This window comes from Oryctolagus cuniculus, chromosome 17 (assembly GCF_051225735.1).
Source record: "Oryctolagus cuniculus isolate XC-2025 breed Fujian yellow rabbit chromosome 17, ASM5122573v1, whole genome shotgun sequence".
In the NCBI taxonomy this organism is placed as follows: Eukaryota; Metazoa; Chordata; class Mammalia; order Lagomorpha; family Leporidae; genus Oryctolagus; species Oryctolagus cuniculus.
This window is the reverse complement of record NC_142883.1, coordinates 15,755,864-15,777,180: the sequence shown is the minus strand read 5'-3', so window position 1 is coordinate 15,777,180 and position 21,317 is coordinate 15,755,864. Positions and strand designations below refer to the sequence as shown.

The 21,317-nt window shown below is 52.5% G+C and overlaps 1 protein-coding gene across 2 annotated transcripts in view; it reads right to left on the bottom strand.

Annotated features, from left to right (window-relative positions):
- The window catches only part of MARCHF10 (membrane associated ring-CH-type finger 10), an 84,225-nt gene extending 64,750 nt beyond the window's left edge, over window positions 1-19,475 (bottom strand). For both annotated transcript variants that reach the window (XM_008271682.5, XM_089316849.1), the window contains exons 1-3: window positions 19,202-19,475; window positions 15,052-15,157; window positions 3,337-3,456 (exon numbers count right to left, since the gene is read on the bottom strand). In XM_008271682.5, coding sequence (XP_008269904.4) covers window positions 3,337-3,456; window positions 15,052-15,141 — 210 coding nt within the window. In that variant the 5' untranslated portion in view covers window positions 15,142-15,157; window positions 19,202-19,475. The remainder of the gene's footprint in view (window positions 1-3,336; window positions 3,457-15,051; window positions 15,158-19,201) is intronic.
- Between the last annotated feature and the right edge of the window lie 1,842 nt (window positions 19,476-21,317).

The following is a 21,317-nucleotide window of genomic DNA, read 5'->3' as shown; positions in this document are numbered from 1 at the left end:
CCTGGTTCCCAGGACCACCCATGAGAGAAGCACCCTAGTGATATCTCCCTCGGGAGAACGGAAGTGCTTAGGAGTCAAGGGGCTGCCAGAGTTGACACAGTTAATGCTTTCTGTCCTGCCAGGCCACAAAGGCCGGTGGAGCCAGGAGGTACCCCCAAAGGAGCGTCTCCGCAGAGGCCCGTGCGGCAGCCCTCTGTCTTGGAATGACACGATACGCGGCTGCGGCAAGGAGACGGGGTGATGATGCAGCAGTGTGTCTGGGCACCTCCCACCCAGAAGCAGGTGTCTGGAAATGGGGGCCTTGACACTGGAGCCATAACGTGGTGGTAAGTGCCTCACTTGTCCCAGGCTCATGAGCATGGCGACAGTTTGAGTCTAGGTTAAGGAACACGCGAGTGGCGAGAATGGCAGTGCGGGAGGCGGGCCCGGGCCAGGCTCTGAGGCGCTGCCCTCACTCGGCCACGCAGGCACAGCAGTGCTGGGCACTGAGAGGCAGAGCACAGCGGGGAGTGTGCAGCCACCAGGGTCTGGTGGAAGGAGGTTTCCCGGGGAGGGGGGGCCTTGCAGGTCTCACCCCGTCTCCCCAAAACACATCTTTGTCCTGCCCATTCTGTTCAACCAAGGGTCCCGAGCTGCTCCGGTGCCTGGTGTGACGCTGGGTACACGGGCCTCTGGAAACCGGATCTGCCTGGCCCGGTCTACTCTGGGGGACACAGCCTTTCAAATTTCTTTCCTCTCCTACAGGCTTTGGGGCACTTGCCCCAGAACTACCCTGGCATGGTGGGCTCCAAGGAGAGAGGTTTACCACCTTCTGCATTCGTTCCCTCTGGATCTGAGATACGGCACGGCAGCCCCAGTCAGATTGAGGAACAATCGATTTCAGTAGAAATTTGGGTGAAGGCCCAAATCTGGAACCCACGGCCTTCCTGGGGTGGGAGACCTCCTGGATTCGACTTGAGTCTCTAAGGGGTCTCTGGCTTCATTTCCACCAAGCAGGAGCCAAAGCGTCGAGCCAGGTGACGGGACATTGAGCACACGAGCACACGCATCCAGTGGCAGGGGGAAGGGAGGTGTGCGACACATTCAGTGGCAAATTTTGTTGGGAACAATTCTGATCTCGTCATCTTTGAGACAGAAGACAGCGCCCTGAAGGTCTTGCACAGTCATAACTACCCTGGGGCTAACATTTTATAAAAACAAATGAGCTGACGTTTGCAACGTCTCGCGTCCTCGGTGCGCTGCTGCCCAAGGACGCCAGGCAGGCATGGGGGGCCCTGGCCTCGAACTTCACAAGTACTCAGCTCTGGGCACCCTACCAGGCATTTTCATCTTTACACTGTGTCAGGTGTAAGTGAATAATAGCACGAAAAGTTGGAAAATAAAATTCATATCATCCGCGATGATAGAAGCTATTTCACATAATTACTTCTATACGCACAATCACGTCCCTCTTTCAAAGTGGTCTGAGTGTTTTGCAGTGGTGATCTTGAAAAGGACTCCTTTGTATAGCAGGGAGAAGAAAATCGTAGGGATCTGACAAAGGAGCTCAGCCCTCCTAACGCCTCAGAAGCATGAGGCCGTCCAGAATGGCTGTGGCCACGCACGTGGGTCTGTGTGAAAACAGGGGACCCCAGCTGCCTGTTTGTTTAGTAGTTCCAGTCTGGGAAGATTGCTACATGCTACTGTAGCTGCAATTATATCGCATTGTTTCAAATCTGTCCTTGATTTTGTTTCTAAGTGTAAGAATGCAAGGATTTATCTTACTGCTAGAAAACGTGTTGTCCTAGCCAAACTAGACTTAATTCTTGGATTAATCTTACTCCCTAAATTTACTCAGCAGTAGGCATTATATTTAGTCCTTGACTAACAGGAAAAGATGCAGGAGATGTGTTCTCCATGCTGCCAATACTGTGAAATGGCGTCTTTCACCTTCAGACTCTTGGTAAGATGTTTTATCGTGTGGTTTTATAACCCTTAATAGGGATCCAGCTCTCTCCCAGGGATACACCTACATCCATAAACATCAATCATTGATGTTTTTAAGGTGTCCTTTGAACTAAATAACCATGGAGTGAACATCCCAGATTAAAAAAGAAATCCCAACAAGAATTTGATTGATACCAGGTATCCAGGATCTATCTCCAGGACCCATGCTCCCCACGGGCAGGAAAGAGAGTCCCTCCTCTAGTGTCTGTTTTGGGCATAAAATATTAAATAAGAATTCATAAAAGGCATATTACTCATCTTAAATCAATTCACCGTGCTCACAAACGGGACTGAATGCAGCTTATGGTGGTTAGCTCCGAGCTGGGCTAAGTAAAATTCTTAGACAGATAAGACCTTAAACATGAGATATGATTGGATGGCTTGGCAGGGCAGAGTGCACTCCTGGGGTCAGACTGCTTGACATGGAATCCCCATTCCACCATGCACAGGCCATGAAATCTGAGGTCAAGTTTTCTCATCTATAAAATGGGGTGTATACACACACACAAGGGTACTTCAAAAAGTTTATGGAAGCCATTAAGTCTTTGATTATAATGTAAGTTTAAAAATATTATCTCCAAAAAAATTGAAATAAAGAAAAAGGAGAGGAAAAAATTCATGGACAGAGGAATTAAAGTATGAATTAATTTTAGTGAAAAAAATTGCATATACATTGAAACAAAGGGTCTTCAAGAAGTTCATGAAAGATGCATGTTACCAAAAAGCTATGCGTGGATTTCAAAATACTTTACACCAAAACAAACTTATAATTCCTCTTTTCTACATATGTTTCAAGTACCTGTGTACTTGTGTATGTATTTATGTACACAGACATAGTAGACCATTACCTGTAGACACATACATTTCTGAGACTTCAATAAGCCAACAGGCATTAAATGCTTTGCAGTGTCCTGGAACATGGTAACGATGACTCCTATCATCTTCACTGTGTTGCTACTGCTATTTATTACCACCCTGAACACAAGTATTCAAACAATTGCTGGTTATCACATGATAGGTTACTGATGTATTGTATACTCACCTCCTTTGTTTGAACTAAAAATTAGATCCAATAACACAGTGGGAAAGACCATGAGCCATATGGCCTGAGAAAGCCCAGGGCCTCTGGCTCTTCAAATACTCTCCACATCAGACCCTTTACCTACAGGAAGGAGGCCACACGGCCCAGGGCAGGGGGCAGAGTCCAGGAGGGGCACCCTTGGCCCATCCTGCCCCTGCCTCTTCCTTTGGCAACATCTCCCTTTTGAGCCAGCCTTTTGTTAAGCAGTACACACACACGCACACACACACACACGGTAGCAGGAGAGAATCTTCCAGAATTCTCCATACCTGTTTGGAAGATGATGTGCTTGAAAACCGGGATCTCTCAAAGCTCACCTCTTGCTCCCAGAACTGATACTGTTTCTTGTCATTTGGGTCTCTTCTGTATTCCTGTCGTCTTAAACAGGCCTGGAGAACACAAAGCGTTTCTTCATCTTAGTCTATGAGCAGATGTGGTCATTTTATGCTTAATTCTAATGAACTAAGAACATAAGTAAATGACAGTCATGGCCAAGAGTTCTTTAGATACCTGTTCCGACTATAAAAATCAGGCATATCGCTCTTCCCTTTGCCCAAAATGCCAGGCCCACAGATACTAGGCATTGCTTTAATAAATCCAAACAACAAGTATACTAAGAGGCATTCTGCCAAGACTTTACCCAACAGTTGCCTTCCCAAAGTAGGTGGTACCTAAATCCTTATTAACTTCTCTTTCTGATCTCATTCCCATCATAGCTCCTCCCTCTTACCACCCCACCAGCCCTACTCCATCACCTAGGATTATGCTCTAATTACAGGATAAGAATGTTCACAGTCAGAGCTCCAGCACATTCCGTTCCCTCTACTAGCAATGCCTTCCATGTTCTCTCGGCAAATCTTGATCTACCAAGAACTGTCTCACATGGCCTCTCTTCTCTTTGCTCTTCCTTGCCTTCCTCAGTCTGACTTAAGTGCTGGAGAAGCAATGTACAATAGTCCCTTCTCATCAGTTACCTATGGTCAACTTTGGCTCAAAACATTAAATGGAAGGTCCCAGAAATAATTCATAAAGTTTAAGTTGTCCAGTGTTCTGAATTGTGTCACAAAATCTAGCGCCGTCCTGCTCTGTCCTACCCTGGATGTGTCTGTGCTGTATACGCTGCCGGCCCCTTCGATGCGGTTGTCAGATCCATCGTGACAATCCCAATGGTTGGGTCCCAGTGTCCTTTAGTTCACTTAACAATGGGCCCAGAGCACAAGGGCAGTGACCCTGGCAATTTCCCTGCAGAGAAGTCATATCATTCTTCTATTTTATTATCAGTCACGATTGTTAACCCTTCACTGTACCTAATTTATGAATTAATCACAGATATTTATGTGTAGAAAAAACAGATATATAGGGTTTGGTACTATCTGGGATTTCAGGCATCTACTAGGGGGTCTCAGAAAATGTCCTCTGTGGATGGGGGGGTATCGTGTGTTAACGTACATGAATACACAGTTTGAATTACACCACTGTTCTATAAGTAGTGGGCTTGGTTTTTGAGGCTGTTTCCTTTGCTGTGCAGTGAGAACCCTGGGAGCAAGTACTACCTCTGCTATTTTGAATCCCCTGCATCTAGCATTTAATGTGAGTTGAATTGAATTTATGCTCTGAAGGGAAATCTTAATCCCCAAACACAAAATAATAAAAATAACTAATAGAAATAATTTCCCCATTTTTCTTGACAAACATAAAATAAAATCTGGTACTGAAATACTTCTCTGATACTAGGACTGAACAAACCCAAGGCAATTGTGTGCCACAGAGATTTCAGCTGCTATTTTATTTTTAAAACCTTTATTTTCATTTTATTTGAAAGGCAGAGAGATAGAAAGAGACCCAGAGACAGAGAACACCCATCCGCCAGTTCATTCCTCAAATGCACACAACAACCAGGGCTAGGGCCGGCCGAAACTTGGTACCTGGAACTCCACCCATGTCTCCCATGGGGCTGGCAGGGACCCAAGTACTTGAGTCATCACCACCGCCTCCCAGGTGCATTAGTAGGGAGCTGGGATCAGAAGTGGAGCCAGGACTTGACCCAGGCACTCTGACATGGGATGCAGAAGAGACAAGTGGTATCTTAACACTGCACCAAATGCCCACCCCTCAGCTACAGTTGCATTTTATTTTATTATTATTTGAAAACAGTCTGTAACTCCTCAGAAAAACTGATTTAAAAAAATCTATTTATTTATTTGAAAGGCAGAGAGAGAGGGTGAATCAAAGAGAAAGGCAGATATCTCCCATCTGCTGGTTCATTTCCCAAGTGCCAGGCCAAAGCTAGGAGCCACGAACTCCATCCAGGTCGCCCACACAGGTTGCAGGAACTCAGGTTCTTGGGCCTCCCAGGCCCATTAGCAGGAAGCTGGATCAGAAGTACAGAGTAAATGGGACCAGAACCAGACACTCCAACGTGGGATGCAGGTGCACCACAACACCTGCCCCCTGCCTGAGATTTTAATTATCAAATAGTAACAATCCTATACTTTATAGATCCAGCGACCCAATTCACCCGTGCCCTGCCAGGGCCAGATTGTCCACTGTCATGAAGCAATCTGGTGTAAGACCCAGAATCCTGTCTCTAAAGGAGGCCTGACAGCTCCCCCTTCCTAGCTGGGCTGAAAAATCAAAGTTCTCATCCCCACTTGGTTCTCTCCGTTGGAAAAGGCATCTTATTCGGTGACAGAGTAGGATTTCACCATAACTCAAGCTGTGGGGAAAGCCTCAAGAGAAACAACCTGATACTAACTAAACACGTCCACCTGGAATCGGGCAGTCCGTCACACCGCGGTTACCCCGTGCTTCCCAGCTGGACGGCAGGGAGAGCCCTGGCCTCGAGGCTTGTCCAGAGCAGCCAGCTGGTCACCTGCAGCAGGTGCAATCCCACGTTCCCAGGGGAAAGACAGTTCCACCTGCCTTGCTTAGAAACTGAGAACACTCCCAAATGACTGTTTTGTTTTCTCTCCTTTCCCACGTTAAGCTTATTTTTAAAAAACTGTACAATATAGATGATAAGCCTTCGTAATAAATATAGGGCAGTGTTTATTTTAATAATTTATACAAGAAAGCCCAAAGAATACTAGACAGTAACTATAACAAATAAATTAAACAAGCAAACAAAAAACCCTATTAAATAATAAATAAACCACAATAAACCTAAACAGAGTCGGCTGGAGAGCTTAACAGAGTTTAATTAGATTGGAGGGCACTTCACCAAGTTTGTGGAAAATGGAATCCATGCATAATTTTTTTCTTAAGATGTACTTTTATGAATTTCTTGATGACCCCTTGTATGCATGGACTTAAATTTTTTTCTTTTTCACCAAAATAAACTTATTTTTTTGACAGGCAGAATTAGACAGTGAGAGAGAGAGAGAGAGAGAGAGAGAGAGAAAGGTCTTCCTTCTGTTGGTTCACCCCCCAAATGGCTGCTACGGCCGGCACGCTGCGCCGATCCGAAGCCAGGAGCCAGGTGCTTCCTCCTGGTCTCCCATGTGGGTGCAGGGCCCAAGCACTTGGGCCATCCTCCACTGCACTCCAGGGCCACAGTAGAGAGCTGGACTGGAAGAGGAACAACCAGGACTAGAAACCGGGCTGCCGGCACCGCAGGTGGAGGATTAGCCTAGTGAGCCGCAGCACCAACCTATCTTTTTGTTTTTTTTTTAAAGATTTATTTATTTGAAAGTCATAGTTACACAGGGAGAGAAGGAGATAGAAAGAGAGAGAGAGAGAGAGGTCTTCCATTCGCTGATTCACTTCCCAGTTGCCTGCAACAGCCAGAGCTGGGCCGACCTGAAGTCAGGAGCCAGGAGCCAGGCTTCTTCCAGGTCTCCCATGTGGGTGCAGGGGCCCAAGGACTTGCGCCATCTCCTACTGCTTGCCCAGGCCATAGCAGAGAGCTGGATTGGAAGTGGAGCAGCTGGGACTTGAACCGGTGCCCACACAGGATGCCGGCACTGCAGGCAGCGGCTTTACCCACTGCGCTACAGCGTTGGCCCCTAAACTTATCTTCAAAATCCATTTCCACCCACTGTTTGAAGGATCCTGGAGTGTGTCTCTTTTTTTCTGATTCCTTGGGTGCTGACTTCACACCAAATTTGGTGTCTGGGAGCCGAACTGGCATGAGTGTTGCCGTCCAGAGTGGCAGGAGTCCGTGCCCACCCTAACCTAGCGATACAAAAGGGGAAGGCAGAAGATGCCACTGGGCTGGACGCCAGGGAGCCGGGGTTAGCCAAGGCAGGCAGGACCGAGGCAGACCTTGTGGGATGCACAGAATTCTTGTGGGCTGAGTGCTTTTTGAAAGCTCTCTCCAAGAATGCATACGACTTAAATATGTCTTTACCGAAAGGGAGAGGAGTAGATTGATTTGCAAGGTTGAAAGAAAAAAATAAACTCCCTGGTCTGGGTCCTCTCCCCTCCCCGACAGGGAGTAGGAGGACAAACGAGCAACGAGGCAGGCACTCCCCCGTTCGTTTCCTGGTGCAGGTTGGCGGGCCGCGGCTCGGCCTCAGTTCCAGGCTGGCAGCGCCGAGTCCAGACGGGCGGTCCCAGAACCAGCCAGGGCCCAGCTCGCTGCCCAGCTTCCTTTGTGTTTGTCAGTGCGGCTGTCCTGCGATGGCCAGGTGGCCAGGAGGTGGTGGAGGCTGCGCCCGGGGATCCGGGAGGAGGGAGCGACTTGTGACGCGCCACCGTCAGTGGCTCTCTCACTCTGGACTTCTGTGATGTTCTCTTTCCAGTGCCACGGGTCGGGATTCAGACGGCTCTCAGCACACCTCTGATCAGGTGGCAGACCTGGCCCAGGGCAGTCTGCACACCGCAGCCTCTGGGGAACTTGGCCCTTCCTTCTGGGGCTCCCTGCCCCGCCAGCCCCCGCCGCGGCCGCCCTTCTGCCACCAGCACAGGCGGTCGGCGGCTGCCTTCGTGCAGAAGCTCCCAGGGTGGGGGCGAAGCACACACTGTGCCTCGGAGGCCGCGCCTGTGGGGACGGCGTGGGTGGGTGACTCAGAGTCACCGGATCCTGGGGAACGCGACAAACCCCGCAGTGCCACTTTCTAGCATTGTGACCTTGGGAGACTGACAGGCTGCACTGCTGCCCTCATCTGAGGGGGTGCGGGGTCCCTAGCCCGTGTGTGACACTGTGGGTGGGGCACGACGAGTCCTCTTGGTGGTGGGAGCCGAGGGTCGGTCCCTGGGGGTGGGCAGTGAGGACTGGCCCCCACCATGGCCGCTGGAAGCCCAGTCAGGCTCTCAGCCGCCACTGCCATCCTGTCGCCCAGTTCACTCCTATTTCGAATGTCAGATGTTGCCAAAGCATGTGACTGCGCTCTTGGTCCCAGAACAAGAGGGGCTCTCTGTGCAGGCCGGAGCTTCTGCCTGTCCTGCCCAATGCGGGCCAGCGGTCACCCGGGGTCACGGCGTCCACCACGCTGGCTCGGGCATTCCAGCTCACAGAGCCCGCAGCTGTGCCCTGTGTCGGTCCAGCTTTTGCTGCCTGTGACACAGTAACTACCATGGCTGGGCGAGTTACAGAGAAAAGGGCTTTCTTTCGGTTCAGGGTTCTGATCCAAGGTCGAGGGGCTGCAGCTGGCGGCGACCTTCTGGTTGGCAGAGTCCCCAGGGGGCACAGGGCATCCCATGGGGATAGATGTGCACGCGCGCGTGTGTGTGTGTGGGGGGGGGCTCCTTTCCTTTTGTTATAAAAGCCACCGGAGTCATTCCTGGGGGCTCCACCTCCCCCAAGCCCCGCCTCTAAACACCAGCAGCGGATCAAGCTGCCGCCTTAATTCCAGGCATTAGGCATTCAATTTCAGCACGTGGACCGAGGGGAGACACTCCAACCACATCCAAACATAGTACACTCAAAGTCCCTTTCCTTTTTTTTTAAAAAAAAAATTTATTTATTTGAAAGGCAGGGTTACAGAGAGGCAGAGATAGAGAGAGAGGTCTTCCATCTGCTGGTTCATTCCCCAGATGGCTGCAACAGTTGGAGCTGAGCCAATCCAAAGCCAGGAGCCAGGAGCCAGGAGCTTCTTCCAGGTCTCCCATGTGGGTGCAGGGCCCAAGGACTTGAGCCATCTTCCACTGCTTTCCCAGGCCATAGCAGAGAGTTGGAGCAGCCGGGACTTGAACCGAAACCCATATGGGATGCTGGCACTGCAAGTGGCCACTTTACCCACTACACCACAGCGCCGGCCTCCCCTTTTGTTTCCTTTATTATCTGTCTGCTCCCTCGAGCTCTCATCCCGGCTCCTGGTGACAGTGGGAAGCCGGGGGCCACAGGAACACTCCCAGGCTCACAGGTCTGGTGTGAAAGCCACAGTATCCCCTGCCCAGCCCAGCTCACTCCTCATCCGTGACAGCCTTGTCTAGGTTGCTGGTGCTGATTCTGTCCGAATTGTGAGAGTTGCAAATTGCCACTGCCTTCAGTTAGTTCTTTTTAGATGTGTGTGTGTGTCTGTGTGTGTTATGAGCTAGCTAACCCAGAGGTTTTTCTTTTTTAAAATTATGCTACTTTTGTGGTTTTTAAAATTTTATAAAATCTTTTATAATGTTTAAATTTTTTTTCACTTAAGTATGTTTTTACATTTTATTTATTTATTATTTACTTATTTTATTCAAAAGGCAGAGAAAGAGGCAGTGAGAGAGTTCTGGTAGGCTGATTCACTCCCCACATGCCCAAACCAGCCAAAGCTGAGCCAGGTCAAAGCCAGGGGCCCAGGAGTCAATGCAGGTCTTCCACGGAGGTGACAGGGACCCAGCTCCTGGAGCCACCATCTGTTGCCTCCCAGGGCACACATTAGCAGGGAGCAGGAAGGGAGGACTTGAACCCGGACACTCCGATATGGGGTGTGGTGTCCCCAGTGGCATCAGAGCCACTGTGCCAAATGCCCAGCCACGATGTTTCAGTTATCATTGGCGGCATAACTGAGGATTGTTAGTTTTAAGAAGCTAAGGAAACACAGGCATAGAAAGAGCTTGGCATGCTACCCCTCAAGCTGGTTTGCTGGCCTGATTTACCTCGGAGGCAGGCGGGAAGAGAACCCCCTCCCAGCTGGTACAGGCCAGGAGGCTGTGGCTCCGCCCCGGAGTGCGCGGCCCCCAAGCCGCGCCACCTGCTATAAAGTCACCTATCCCGTCCTTGAACCAACTCATGTCATCCTGTTTAGCAGTTTGATCTGCACTTGAAAGAATCAAGACGAATAAGTGACATGAAATGAAACCAATTTGAACACATTTGATAGATTATAGAAAATTGTTCTGAAATGCCAAGTATAATCTTTCCTTCCAGCTTTCCAGTGGACATTAATGGCTAAATTCTGCCTCTACTTACATAAACACATTTGACCAAAAAAATATAAATACATACATACATATATATATATATATATATATGCAGCATGAACAGCCCTGAAAAAAATAGAACCAAATTCTGAGATGGCGTATAATTACACACTAGTTACGAGATTCTGAAATAGCATGTAATATGCCGAGTGGATGCTTATTTCCTCTTGTTGTCTCAGAAGGGTCCCACCCAGCCGCTGAAAGTAGTAGTATCAAAATAGCTCATGGTGGCTTTAGCCCTCCTTTCTTGTTGCTGGCGCACAGACCTGCAGAGGCACTGCTAATTTGCTGCAGGATGGGGCAGGAATAGCTTGCCCAGGAGGTTCTGAAGGTCTTCAGTTTGCGCCAGCTCATTACAGGCAGGGCAAAGAGAGGAGAGAATGTGTGGCAACGACTGGTTGTGACTTTGGAGTCACAGGATTTGCGTTCCCTAAAACGGGCAATTCCTGGTGTTGTAAGGAGGCTAGTGCACGGTGAGTGCAAACCGGGACTTCCACAAGTCCCTGGCCAAGTCCCCTGAGGACCCAGGCTACCATTATCTACCCAACCTCAGGAGTCAGTTCTCCGTGCTGGAATGAAATACCTGAGGTCGAGCACTTTAGAAAGCAAAGAGGTTTATTTTAGTGCACAAGTCTGGAGGGTCAAGGACGTGGTGCTGCCACCAACAGGGCTCTTACAAGGACCTCATGGTAGGTGGTGCCACAGTAGGAGCACGTGGGAGAGGGAGGGATTACGTGGCAAGGCAGCAAGTCAGAGAGCGGAGGCCCCCCTGCTCGCACAACCTCGTGGTAGGCCCCACCTCTTGGGGGTCCCACCACCTCTTAACACTGGGGCCAAATGTCCAATATGTAGGTCTTTGGGGGCCACTCACCAAAACCATATCCAAACCCTCGCACAACCCAGAATGGGTCAAGTTGCAGGGGGATCGGTGAAGTGGAGCAGCTGCATCTTGGAACAGGAGAGATGCCAGAGCAACTCTAGGGGCCGATGCTGTGGTGACGCTTGGCCCGCCAGTTACGTTGGCACCCCCCATGAGCACGTCAGTGGGCGTCCTGGCTGCTCCTCTTCCAGTGCAGCTCCCTGCGCATGCGCCTGGAAGCAGTGGAAGATGGCCCAAATGCTTGGGTCCCTGCACCCACATGGGAGACCCAGCTGCAGTTCTAGGCTCCTGGCTTCAGTCTGCCCCAGTCCAAACCTTTTGGGGAGTAAATCAGTGGATGGAAGATCTCTCCCTCCCTCCCTCTCTCTACTTCTGTCTTTTAAATAAATACATAAATATTTTGAAAAAAAAAACCCTTAAAAAAAATCATCAGGGTTCCTTTGAAGTAGTTACTATGGGTCAGTACACGTGAGGGTGCTTTAAAAATACAATGAAAAGACAAGTTGATTTCGGAATCCGGGCCTAGGTTTTTCAGGGGACACACGGTCCAGGATATTCCATGGAACTCAGAGCATCTTAGAGAAAAGCAGATTCGGTTTTGTTTTGCAGATCTTTTCACCGTCAACGCGACTGGACTTGACTGGGAGGAACCGTCCTAGACCAGCTGAACTCAGGCTGGGAAACAGAGTTGGTGGTCAAGTTAGGTCACCCGGGCTTTCCCGAGTGATGCGCTCAGTCCCACAGAGAAGAGCGAGACCCAGCCCGTGCCCTGAAGAAGCTGGGTCCCCTGAGAGGAATCATGGGGACCCTGTGGATTAGGAGAGAAGCAGGCTGAGGCTGGATCCCTGTCTCTGGGGAAGTTAACATCTGAGAGGCAGGAGAGGAGGAGCATGTGGGAAAGGAAATGGAGAGTGAGAGAGACGGAGGAAAGGCAGGGGCACCCGGGGTCAGAAGGTCGCAGGCATGTCGTTTCCAGAAGAAACGGGGATCGTGACACAGGGAGGGGCAGCCTCAGAAAACACAGACCCAAAGGTGTGTCCTGAGTTCGGCTAACGACTGCGTGGGAGGGGAGGGAGGTGACCGCGGGGCAGGCGCTGGAGACAGAAGTGGAGCTGACCGCGTGCAGACAGCCGGGAAGACAGGGAAGTGCCAGGGCGGTGGCTAACCAGGGACACGCGGCCCACGCAAGCTCTGTTCCCTTGTCCTTGCTAGCAGAGGGATCTGAGGTTTCCAGACGGAGCCTGGGCGAAGGGAGACGTCAGAGACACAGACGAGAGGCCTGCGAAGGAGGGGCTGGAGAGCACAGGCACCTGGGCAGGGAGGACCGCATCCCGCGAGCCTGAGCAGCCGGGGTGGGGAGGCGCTGGCGTGGGCCCCCACCTCCCAGCTACGGGTGTTTGTTGCGTGTACCCAGCGTCTGCGGGAAGTGCAGGAGCTGGAGGTCGGGGAGGCTGGGGAGGTTTAAAACAGCGAGGGCAGCAGAGGGAGGTGATGGACAGGTAAGCGCTGGATGGTGGAGGCGGGATGAGTCACCCTCGTTCCTCTCCTCCCCCACCCCCACCCCCACCCCCACTTGCTAAGATGGCGGCGCCGGGCCGCTTCCCGCCCCCACCCGCTCGCTCTCTCCTAGGTTTCTCTCAGTCTCCTTGCTGGGTCTTCCGCTTTTTCTCTTGACCCTGCCAGTCCTGCCCCTCACGGCTCCAGAGTGAGCTGAAGACGATGGGGCGTGCGTTTAGCCTGGTGGCCGCGGCCAGCGAGGGCGCCCGAGGCCCTCATCAGGGTGCCTGGCCTTGCTGTCCAGCTCCGTCTCCTGTCTCCAGTTTCCTGCTAGTGCAGACTGCAGGGCAGCAGTGATGGCTCAAGGACTCGGGTTCCTGCTCCCCACATGCAAGACCTGGATTGAGTTTTTGGCTCCTAACTTGGGCTCAGCTTGCCCTTGGCCATTGCAGGCATGAGGAGTGAACCAATGTATGGTGGCATACTCTCTCTCTCAAAAAATACACACACACAAAACAAAAACAAAACAATGTAAATCATACTACTCCCCGCATACAAATTCTCACTGTGACAAGGATAAAATCCAAACGCCAAGCTTTGTGCTGGCAGAACCCACATCCTGTGCTGTATCTACCTCTTTCACCTCCTCAAGTTCTGCGCTTCCCTCGGTCAGTGTGTTCCAGCCACTCTGACGTCCTCTGGGTGCCTCCAGTTCTCTGCTTGGTTCCTGCCCCAGGGCCTTTTACTCACCTCCATAGCCCAATGTCACTTCCGCAAAGAGGTCTTCCCTGCCTCTCCCAAGAAGCACCACGCCCATCCCCACGACCAGTTCTGTCGTAGCGATCCGTAACTGAAGCTATCTCACACGTTTATTTACATGTGTGTATTGTCTTTTTAAAGATTTATTTATTTATTTGAAAGAGTTACACAGAGCGAGAAGGAGAGGCAGAGAGAGAGAGAAGTGTTCCCATCTGCTGGTTCACTCCCAGATCGGCTGTAATGGCCGGAGCTGTGCCGAAGCCAGGAGCCAGGAGCCAGGAGCTTCCTCCAAGTTTCCCAGGTGCTTGGGCCATCTTCCACTGCCTTCCCAGGCCATAGCAGAGAGCTGGATTGGAAGTGGAGCAGCCGGGACATGAACCAGCGCCCATATGGGATGCCGGCACTGCAGGCAGCGGCTTTACCCGCTACGCCACATTGCTGGCCCTACGTGTGTGTATTGTTATTGTGTTTTTCTCAACCCTAGAGTGAGCATTCTGGGAAGGAGCTTGTTCAGCGCATAGTGGGCTCTCTGAAAGGATTGGCTGACTGAGGGAAAAGGCAGCGCTGACAAACCAAGTGAGGTCAGAAATCTAACTGCGCTGGCTCGAGTCAGACGGTCGTGGGTTGTGTGGTTTTCCTTGGCGGGAGCCATTGGGCAGTCAGCCTCCCGCATGCCTGCTCTGGGGATCATGTCACAGCCGACTTCCAAGCACGGGCAAGGCGGCAGAGGCGTCTCCAGGGTAACTGGTGCTGAAGTTTACATTCTTATTCATTTTATCAAAATGCCCCGATTTTAGAGCCTTCTTCCATGGGGGCTGCCCAGTTCTGGGGGAAGCCACTGGTACCACTTCCTGCCCCCAAGCTGAGCCAGACTGCACAGGGGACAGGGGAAGGCGGCTGACTCGAGACAGGTCTGGTTTTCTTGGTCATCTGGAGGTTTGGCTCTATCTGGGGGCGGAGCAGAAGCTGATATTGGCAGTCCTGCGTCCTCACTCCCGGGCTGAGCACAGGCCTCCAGTGCTAGTGGGAGTGACCCTGGCAGAGGGTCGTGTGGTTTTACCCCTTTCCAGAACCCCACAGCCCCGTCTGGCAGGTTTGTCCCTCGCAGGCTTCCAGAATGCGTAGGGCCAGGACACCCCAGGTCTGCTTTGTTTTCGCGCACAAACACAGCGTGAACCTCCTTCCGTCTGGCAAGATGACAACATGGGGTGGGGGGTACATGTCATTTTATAAATGCTGGGGCCACCCACTGGACCCCTTAATGTTGCTTTGCTTCTGAAGTTGTCTGGTCAAGCTGGAGTCCCAACAGCACTGGCTGCGGAGAGCTGACGTCATTTCCTCCCATCATGCTCTCAGGAGCCGCTGGCTGCCACCATCCCCGTGTGACAGGCAAGGAACCCGACTCAGGGAGGCCAAGTGGCTTTGCAGGGCCACTGCGCTGGGGGAGGGCTGGCGGGCCTGGGGTCTCAGGCCACCGCGGGCTGTGGGGCGCGGCAGTTACCTGGTATTCCGAGTCCGCCTTGTGCTGCATGTCTCGCAGATACTGAACGTCACTGACGAACTTCCTCCTGTCTCTCTCTTCATGCAACATGATGCTCGCTCCCGACCTGCGCGGGGCAGAGACACGCGCGCCGCAGTCAGACTCCTCTGCCAATGTGCCGCGTTCTGGTGAACCCTAACTGCTTCTATTCTCTTATTAATCTAATCCCCACTACCAGGAAGACACATGGGGCTTCCCCCGGCGGTGAAGGCCTCGCAAGCCTCCCGTGGCGGGCATAAATCACGCAGCCGCCCTCGGCGCTGGCTTCCTTGAGTCAGCCCTGGTTACTCCTGGGGACTCGGGCTGGCAGACACCTGACTCTGGAGGAGGAAACCTGAGAACCCAGCTAAGTCAGCCATGACCGAAGTTAGAAGCTCGAGGAAATTTGTTTATGCGACGATGATTTCATCTCCACCCTCCTCCCGACTCAGGCCCCAGGGGCCAGCAGGACCACCATGATCCCCGCTGCGTGGCTCCTGGAACCCCGGGCAAAAGCCTGCCACTGAACAAGCGAACCCTAACTGCGGGCCAGGGCTGTGGAGCAGAAGTGTGGGCCCGGGGAGTGAGTGTTCTCAGGGGAGGGCACGGCCCCGCCTGGAGGGCCTGGGGAGGGTTTTCCCTGGGCAATGACACCGGCTTCCAGGAGGACCAAGCCAGGCAAGAAGTGGACCCGAGGACAGTGGGTGGTGAACTTCAGGGAGTGAAGGGCAGGGGCAGGTGGGGAGTGGGGGGCAGGGCAGGGCAGCGCCAGGAGGGCGGAAGGGCAGGCAGGGGCCAACTTCTGCAGGGCCTTAGAGACGTCACATGAAGCCATGGCAATGGGGAGAACACAGCCCGATGTGTCTACAAGGGGAGCTAATTCTAGTGCAGAAAATAGATGGGAGAGAGCGAACAGCGGAAGTGGGGAGATGGCTGGGAACACGGTGACCCAGAAGGTACAGGGTGGCTCTCAGACTGGGGGAGCAAGGGTGGAGGGAGGAGAGGGACAAGGAGGGAGGGGAGGGGGCTGTGGCAGTTCTAACCACGCCCCTGGAAGGACCAGGTCCCGGTCTAAGCACTGACATCTATTAACCCAGTCTTCAGGACCAGGATGCCGGGAGGTAGGCGCTAGGTGTTTCACAGGAGAGGAGACTGAGGCTCAGAGGCATTAAGTAACTTGATTGGCAGAGCTGGGGTAAAACCCAGAGGATGTCCCTCGACCATGATGGGAAACCCAGGGGGAGAAACTCACCAGGACAGGGTGCCTCCCGGATGGGGTGTCGGGGGGAAGCCGAGGGGGCTGCCCGGGTTGAGCAGTTAGTGGGTCAGGGCAGGCTTGTGGGAGAATCGGGGGCAGCGGGGAGTGTCTGGGGTCCAGGAAATGGAGACGCCAGCAAGCAGGGGTAGCAGCCCATGGGGGAAGGTGAAGACCTGGGCACTGCGGACATTCAGGTGACAACGGAAGTTGACGGCAGAGTGGGCCTGGGAGAGAGAGAGAGAGGATGCAGGGCGAAGCCACAAGGGTGCATCACAGTTGTGGCCACTGCAACTGAAACGTGAGCTTCTTTTGGGGCAAAACATTTTGAAATCCACGCGAGGTTCTTTCCTAAGCATTTTTCCACGGACACTGAGAAGACCCCTTCCATGCCTGATCTCTAACTTTTCTGTCCCCCAGATAAGCTCATCTTGTGAATTCGTTTCCCAGGAACGAAGGGAAGCTCCCTTGCAGGAGCGACATGAACCCTCAGGAACAGGCAGCCCACAGAACCCTGCCAGCCCAGAGGAGGCGTGAAAACCAGGCCAGTGCCTGCAGTTCTGCGCAGGCGCATGGGTGCTGGCAGTCAGGTTGTACCTGACTCAGGGTAACCCAGTGTCTGGGCAGGCGGTGATGAAATCTCCTGAGGTTTAGCAGCCAGCCCTGTGCTACAGGGAACACAGTGCTGGTGCCTTGGGTTCTACACTGGGGAAGTGGTGTTGGAGAGTCAGAATCTGAACATGACAACCCCAAACGGAGCTCCACAGTGGATATGCAAAACCCAAATTTTGTTCCTGAGCTCCTTGACATCGTTATTTATGGGACTGTATTTTTAAATATCACTTTTAACTTCTCATATGAATTTGCACCTGCTTAGAAGGAAGTTATGTTCCCACCCGTTTTGGAAAGCAATGGTGTTGAAAAGAGAAAAGACGGGCCCCTGCTGCCGCTGTTGGAGAGAAGCCTGTCGGAATATTAATCAGGCAGGCAGAGAATGGAAGGAGTGATAACGAAAGACGTTAGTGCGCACCAAAGGGGCCCAGCCCAGAGTCTACTTCGGCGAGACATTTCGGCTACAAAGTCAGCACAGGGAAGCCAGCCCCTCCATGCTGCTATTCTAAGGAAATTTCCAAGTCAAGAGGCATGAAATAACGTTGTCTAACAAGGTAAGCAACAACACTATTTGAATTACTTGCTAGGTTACCTCTGACGTCACAATCACCCTCCAAATAAAGGACTTAAAACTTGCCTCCAGATGTCTCTTCCCTCATGATAGTGTACTGTTCTACAGCATAAACGTGTAGGTGCGTCACGGTGCTGCAGGTCATCTTACTTAACCAAATCAGGACTTTTAGAGACTAGGCAAATCCTACAAGCACCAAGGAAATAAACTACTAGCTTCGGACTGAAGAGATCAGTAGAGGTTAGGCAAACACTCTCCATGTGCACTTGAATTTCAGGTTTGAAAAGCTGACCAGGATGAACAGAATGAGAAAGCACCACATGGAAACAAGTCCACATGAGATAACGCTTCATTCATGAGTCTCAGCTTTGCAGGCCTACTCAACCAGGTGGCCAGCTGAAGCCAGGACTTTCTCATTAGCTAGTACAGACAGGTGGAGGAAGAAGAAATTAAAAGAAAACGGGAGCCAGGTGCCCATTTCTGACCCAGAATTCTGAATTCTTTTCTGTACTCACTTTTGAATTGCTTTTCAACTGAACCTGCACTCCTGGTCACGCACACGCCTGCTTTTGCTCTTTGGTGATAAGGTATTGTGACAAATTAGGGTTTTTAAATGGGGGTAAGAAGCCATATTAAGGAGGGAGAGAGAGTGGGAGGGAGGAGGAAAAGGAGGGAGAGGCTGGTGGGGCCAGGAGTCCTGGTTGGTTGGAGGCAAGAGCGAGTGATTCTCCTTGACCTCAGAATTCTACACATCTGTGAAATGTCAATGAGGAATATTCTAAGAACTTTCTGACACACACACACATTCCTCTGTAGTGTAAATCCCACCGAATCCAAACTGACTTCCCGGAGTCAGGAGAGCAGAGTCTGACTGCAGAATACATTTTTCTCAGGTCTCTAAAAAATCAGCCCCATCCATACACACTACACAGCTGCTGCTCCTGGGGTCACACCTGCCAAAGAACTGATCTGAAGGGAGCGCTTTCCAATAACAAGTGGTTCTCTCAAGTGGTTCTCTGGTTCTCTTACCATATTCTTGCATCAGAAATAATCATTAATGTGACTATTTTTTATTCGTTTGGTTAAAAATAAAGGAATGTGTGAATTTAATCTTCTTCAGAATCTCAATGGCTAAAGGAATCCCTGACAACCAGGCTGCTAAATCACACACACACACACACACACACACACACACACACACCCCGCCAACTGGGCTCTTAGAAGGGGATCTCGGGAGCCTTAATTCAACATTCTCCACCTTTAGTTACTCTGTGACGACAAAGACTACGGGTCTGCTCGGATCTCAGCCTTGAAAACCATCTTAGATTGCTGGCAGTCCGGGCCCAGGCCTCCGAGCACCCGCGGGCGGAGACGCGTCGGTGGGGACGGCGGGGAGAGCCCCTGACGCCTCGGCCGGCTTGGTTCTGGGAGATCTGGGGGTGGGGAAGGGGATCGGGCTCGCTCTGCGCGGCGACCACCACAGCCCAGAAGAGAGGAGACCCAGAGGCGACTCTGCGGGAAGCCGGGGTGGGGGCCGGAGCGCGCTTGCGGGAAGCTGCGTCGAGGGACTGGCGTAGCCCGCAGGCGGGGAACAGGCCCCACTTCCCTCCAGCGCCTCGAAGTCGCAGGGAAGCTGACCCCCGCCTCACACCCCCACCTCTCGCGGGGCCCGGGTGGGCGAGGCGGGCCGTTACCTGTTGGGTTCGCCCTTCTCCCCTGCCTGGCGCTAGAGGGCCCGAGGGGCGGGGCGGGCCGGCTGGTCCGAGATGGAGGAGCCGCCCATCAATCGCGGGGGGCCGTCGCTGCAGTCCTCTTCCTCCTCCTCTCTTCTCCCCTCCCTCGACCGGCCCCTGGCCCTCCTCCCCCGAGGCAGCTTTCCGCCGCGGTCGCCGGCCTTTCGTGGGGCGGGGGCGGCTGCCTGGCGTCCTCGTGTTTCCTTGGCAACCGGCCTCCCCTGGGCTCGCGTGGGGCTCGGGGCCGCCCGCCGCGAGCGCGGGGCTGGGGGCGGGGCTGGGCGGGGCCCCAAGTGGTCCAGAGCCCAGGCCTGGGCGCCCCGCCGGTTGCCGTGGGAACGAGGCGGGATGCAGGTGGGAAGCTAGGAGATGCGGATAGGCTTTGTCTGGATTTCCCGGGCTTGGAGGCCTTCACTTCTTTACTGAATCTCTGCTGTGCTTTCTACAGAACAGTTAGGAAATGAGAGAAGATACTTCTAATGGAAGCAAAGAACATTAAAGGCAGTACATGGAAACAAAGACACTGCGGTTCGGGAGCAGGACTTGTGCAGAGATCCCGGAAATGCCCTCATCCAATGTAGAAAAAGGGGGAAATGCGTGGCTTAGGGAGGTACCCCATCGGGGACACAACGAAGTCTCTCGGTTGCCAAGTGGTCTTCACGCACCAGTGCCCATGGCTTGGGAAGAAGGCACCGAACTGTTTTTAAATTTAAAACACCAGACACACACAGAGAGAGAGAGAGAGAGAGAGAGAGAGAGAGAGAGAGAGCTTCCATCAGCTGGCTCACTCCCCAAATGGCTTCAATTGCCAGGCTGGTTGGGGGGGTGGAGCCAGGAGCCCAAGCCCCATCCGGGTCTCCCACGTAGGTGGCAGGGGCCCAAGCACGCGGGCCATCCTCCTCTGCTTTCTGAAGCACATTGGCAGGGATCTGGATCAGAAACGGAGCAGCTGGGACTGGAACCGGTGCTTCAGTATGGAACGCTGGCCTTGCAGGCAGCGGCTGAGCCGCCACATTGGCCCCCAGAACTCTGGCTAGCCTTTGCCGTCTCTCTGCTGAGTTTATTTCTGTCTGGGGTTTCATAGGCAAAGATGACTCTGCTACCTATTTTGCGTATTTAGGCATCTGGTACCATAGTGACCAATGTCAAGTTGGGACATTTCTGATTGGACGGGGAGCAGAAAATGGAGACTTGAAATCCGTGGTCCCTTCATCCATGCTCAGAATCCCCAGGTGTCTGGTTTGAGTGTCTTCTTAGCAGTCCCCACGTCCAGGCTTATCCCACTGCAGTATGGGCAGTATTATCATGTCTTTTTTTTTTTTTTAAGATTTATTTATCTATTTTGAAGGCAGAGCTGCAGAGAGAGAAAGAGATCTTCCATCTGCTGGTTCACCCCCCAGATGGCTCCATCACAATGACCCAGAACTCCATCTGGGTTTCCCAGGTGGGTGCAGGGGCCCAAGTACTCAGGCCGTCTTCTGCTGCTTTCCCAGGCACTTAGCAGAGAGCTGGTTAGGACATGGAGCAGGGACCTTTCACACTTGGTGTCTTACCCTTCGGCCAGAGGGCACCGTGCGTTACACGGCAAGCGTTATTCCTTGCTTTCATGCCGACTTCTAAGATGCATCTTCAGCTGGACAGTCAGGCTGAAAACAGGCATCGGGGAAGTCTTCGTTCTGAGCACCTTCTCCTCGGACTTGCACTGGTCATCCCACAGTTCCAGGTCTTTTCCATCCCCAGTAGCCCAACCCACATTTTGCTATCATTCTCAGCTGGCTATCAAGTATTCCTTAGGAAAGCATCAACTGGTAAGGGCTGAACCTTAGCTAGCTGAAAACCCATTTTAGTTCATTAAAAAGCTGATCATTTTGGGGCCGGCGCTGTGGCACAGTAAGTTAATCCTCTGGCTGCAGTGCCAGCATCCCATATGGGCACCGGTTCTAGTCCCAGCTGCTCCTCTTCAGATATAGCTCTCTGCTGTGGCCTGGGAAAGTAGTAGAAGATGGCCCAAGTCCTTGGGCCCCTGCACCCACATGGGAGACCGGGAAGAAGCACCTGGCTCCTGGCTTCGGATCGG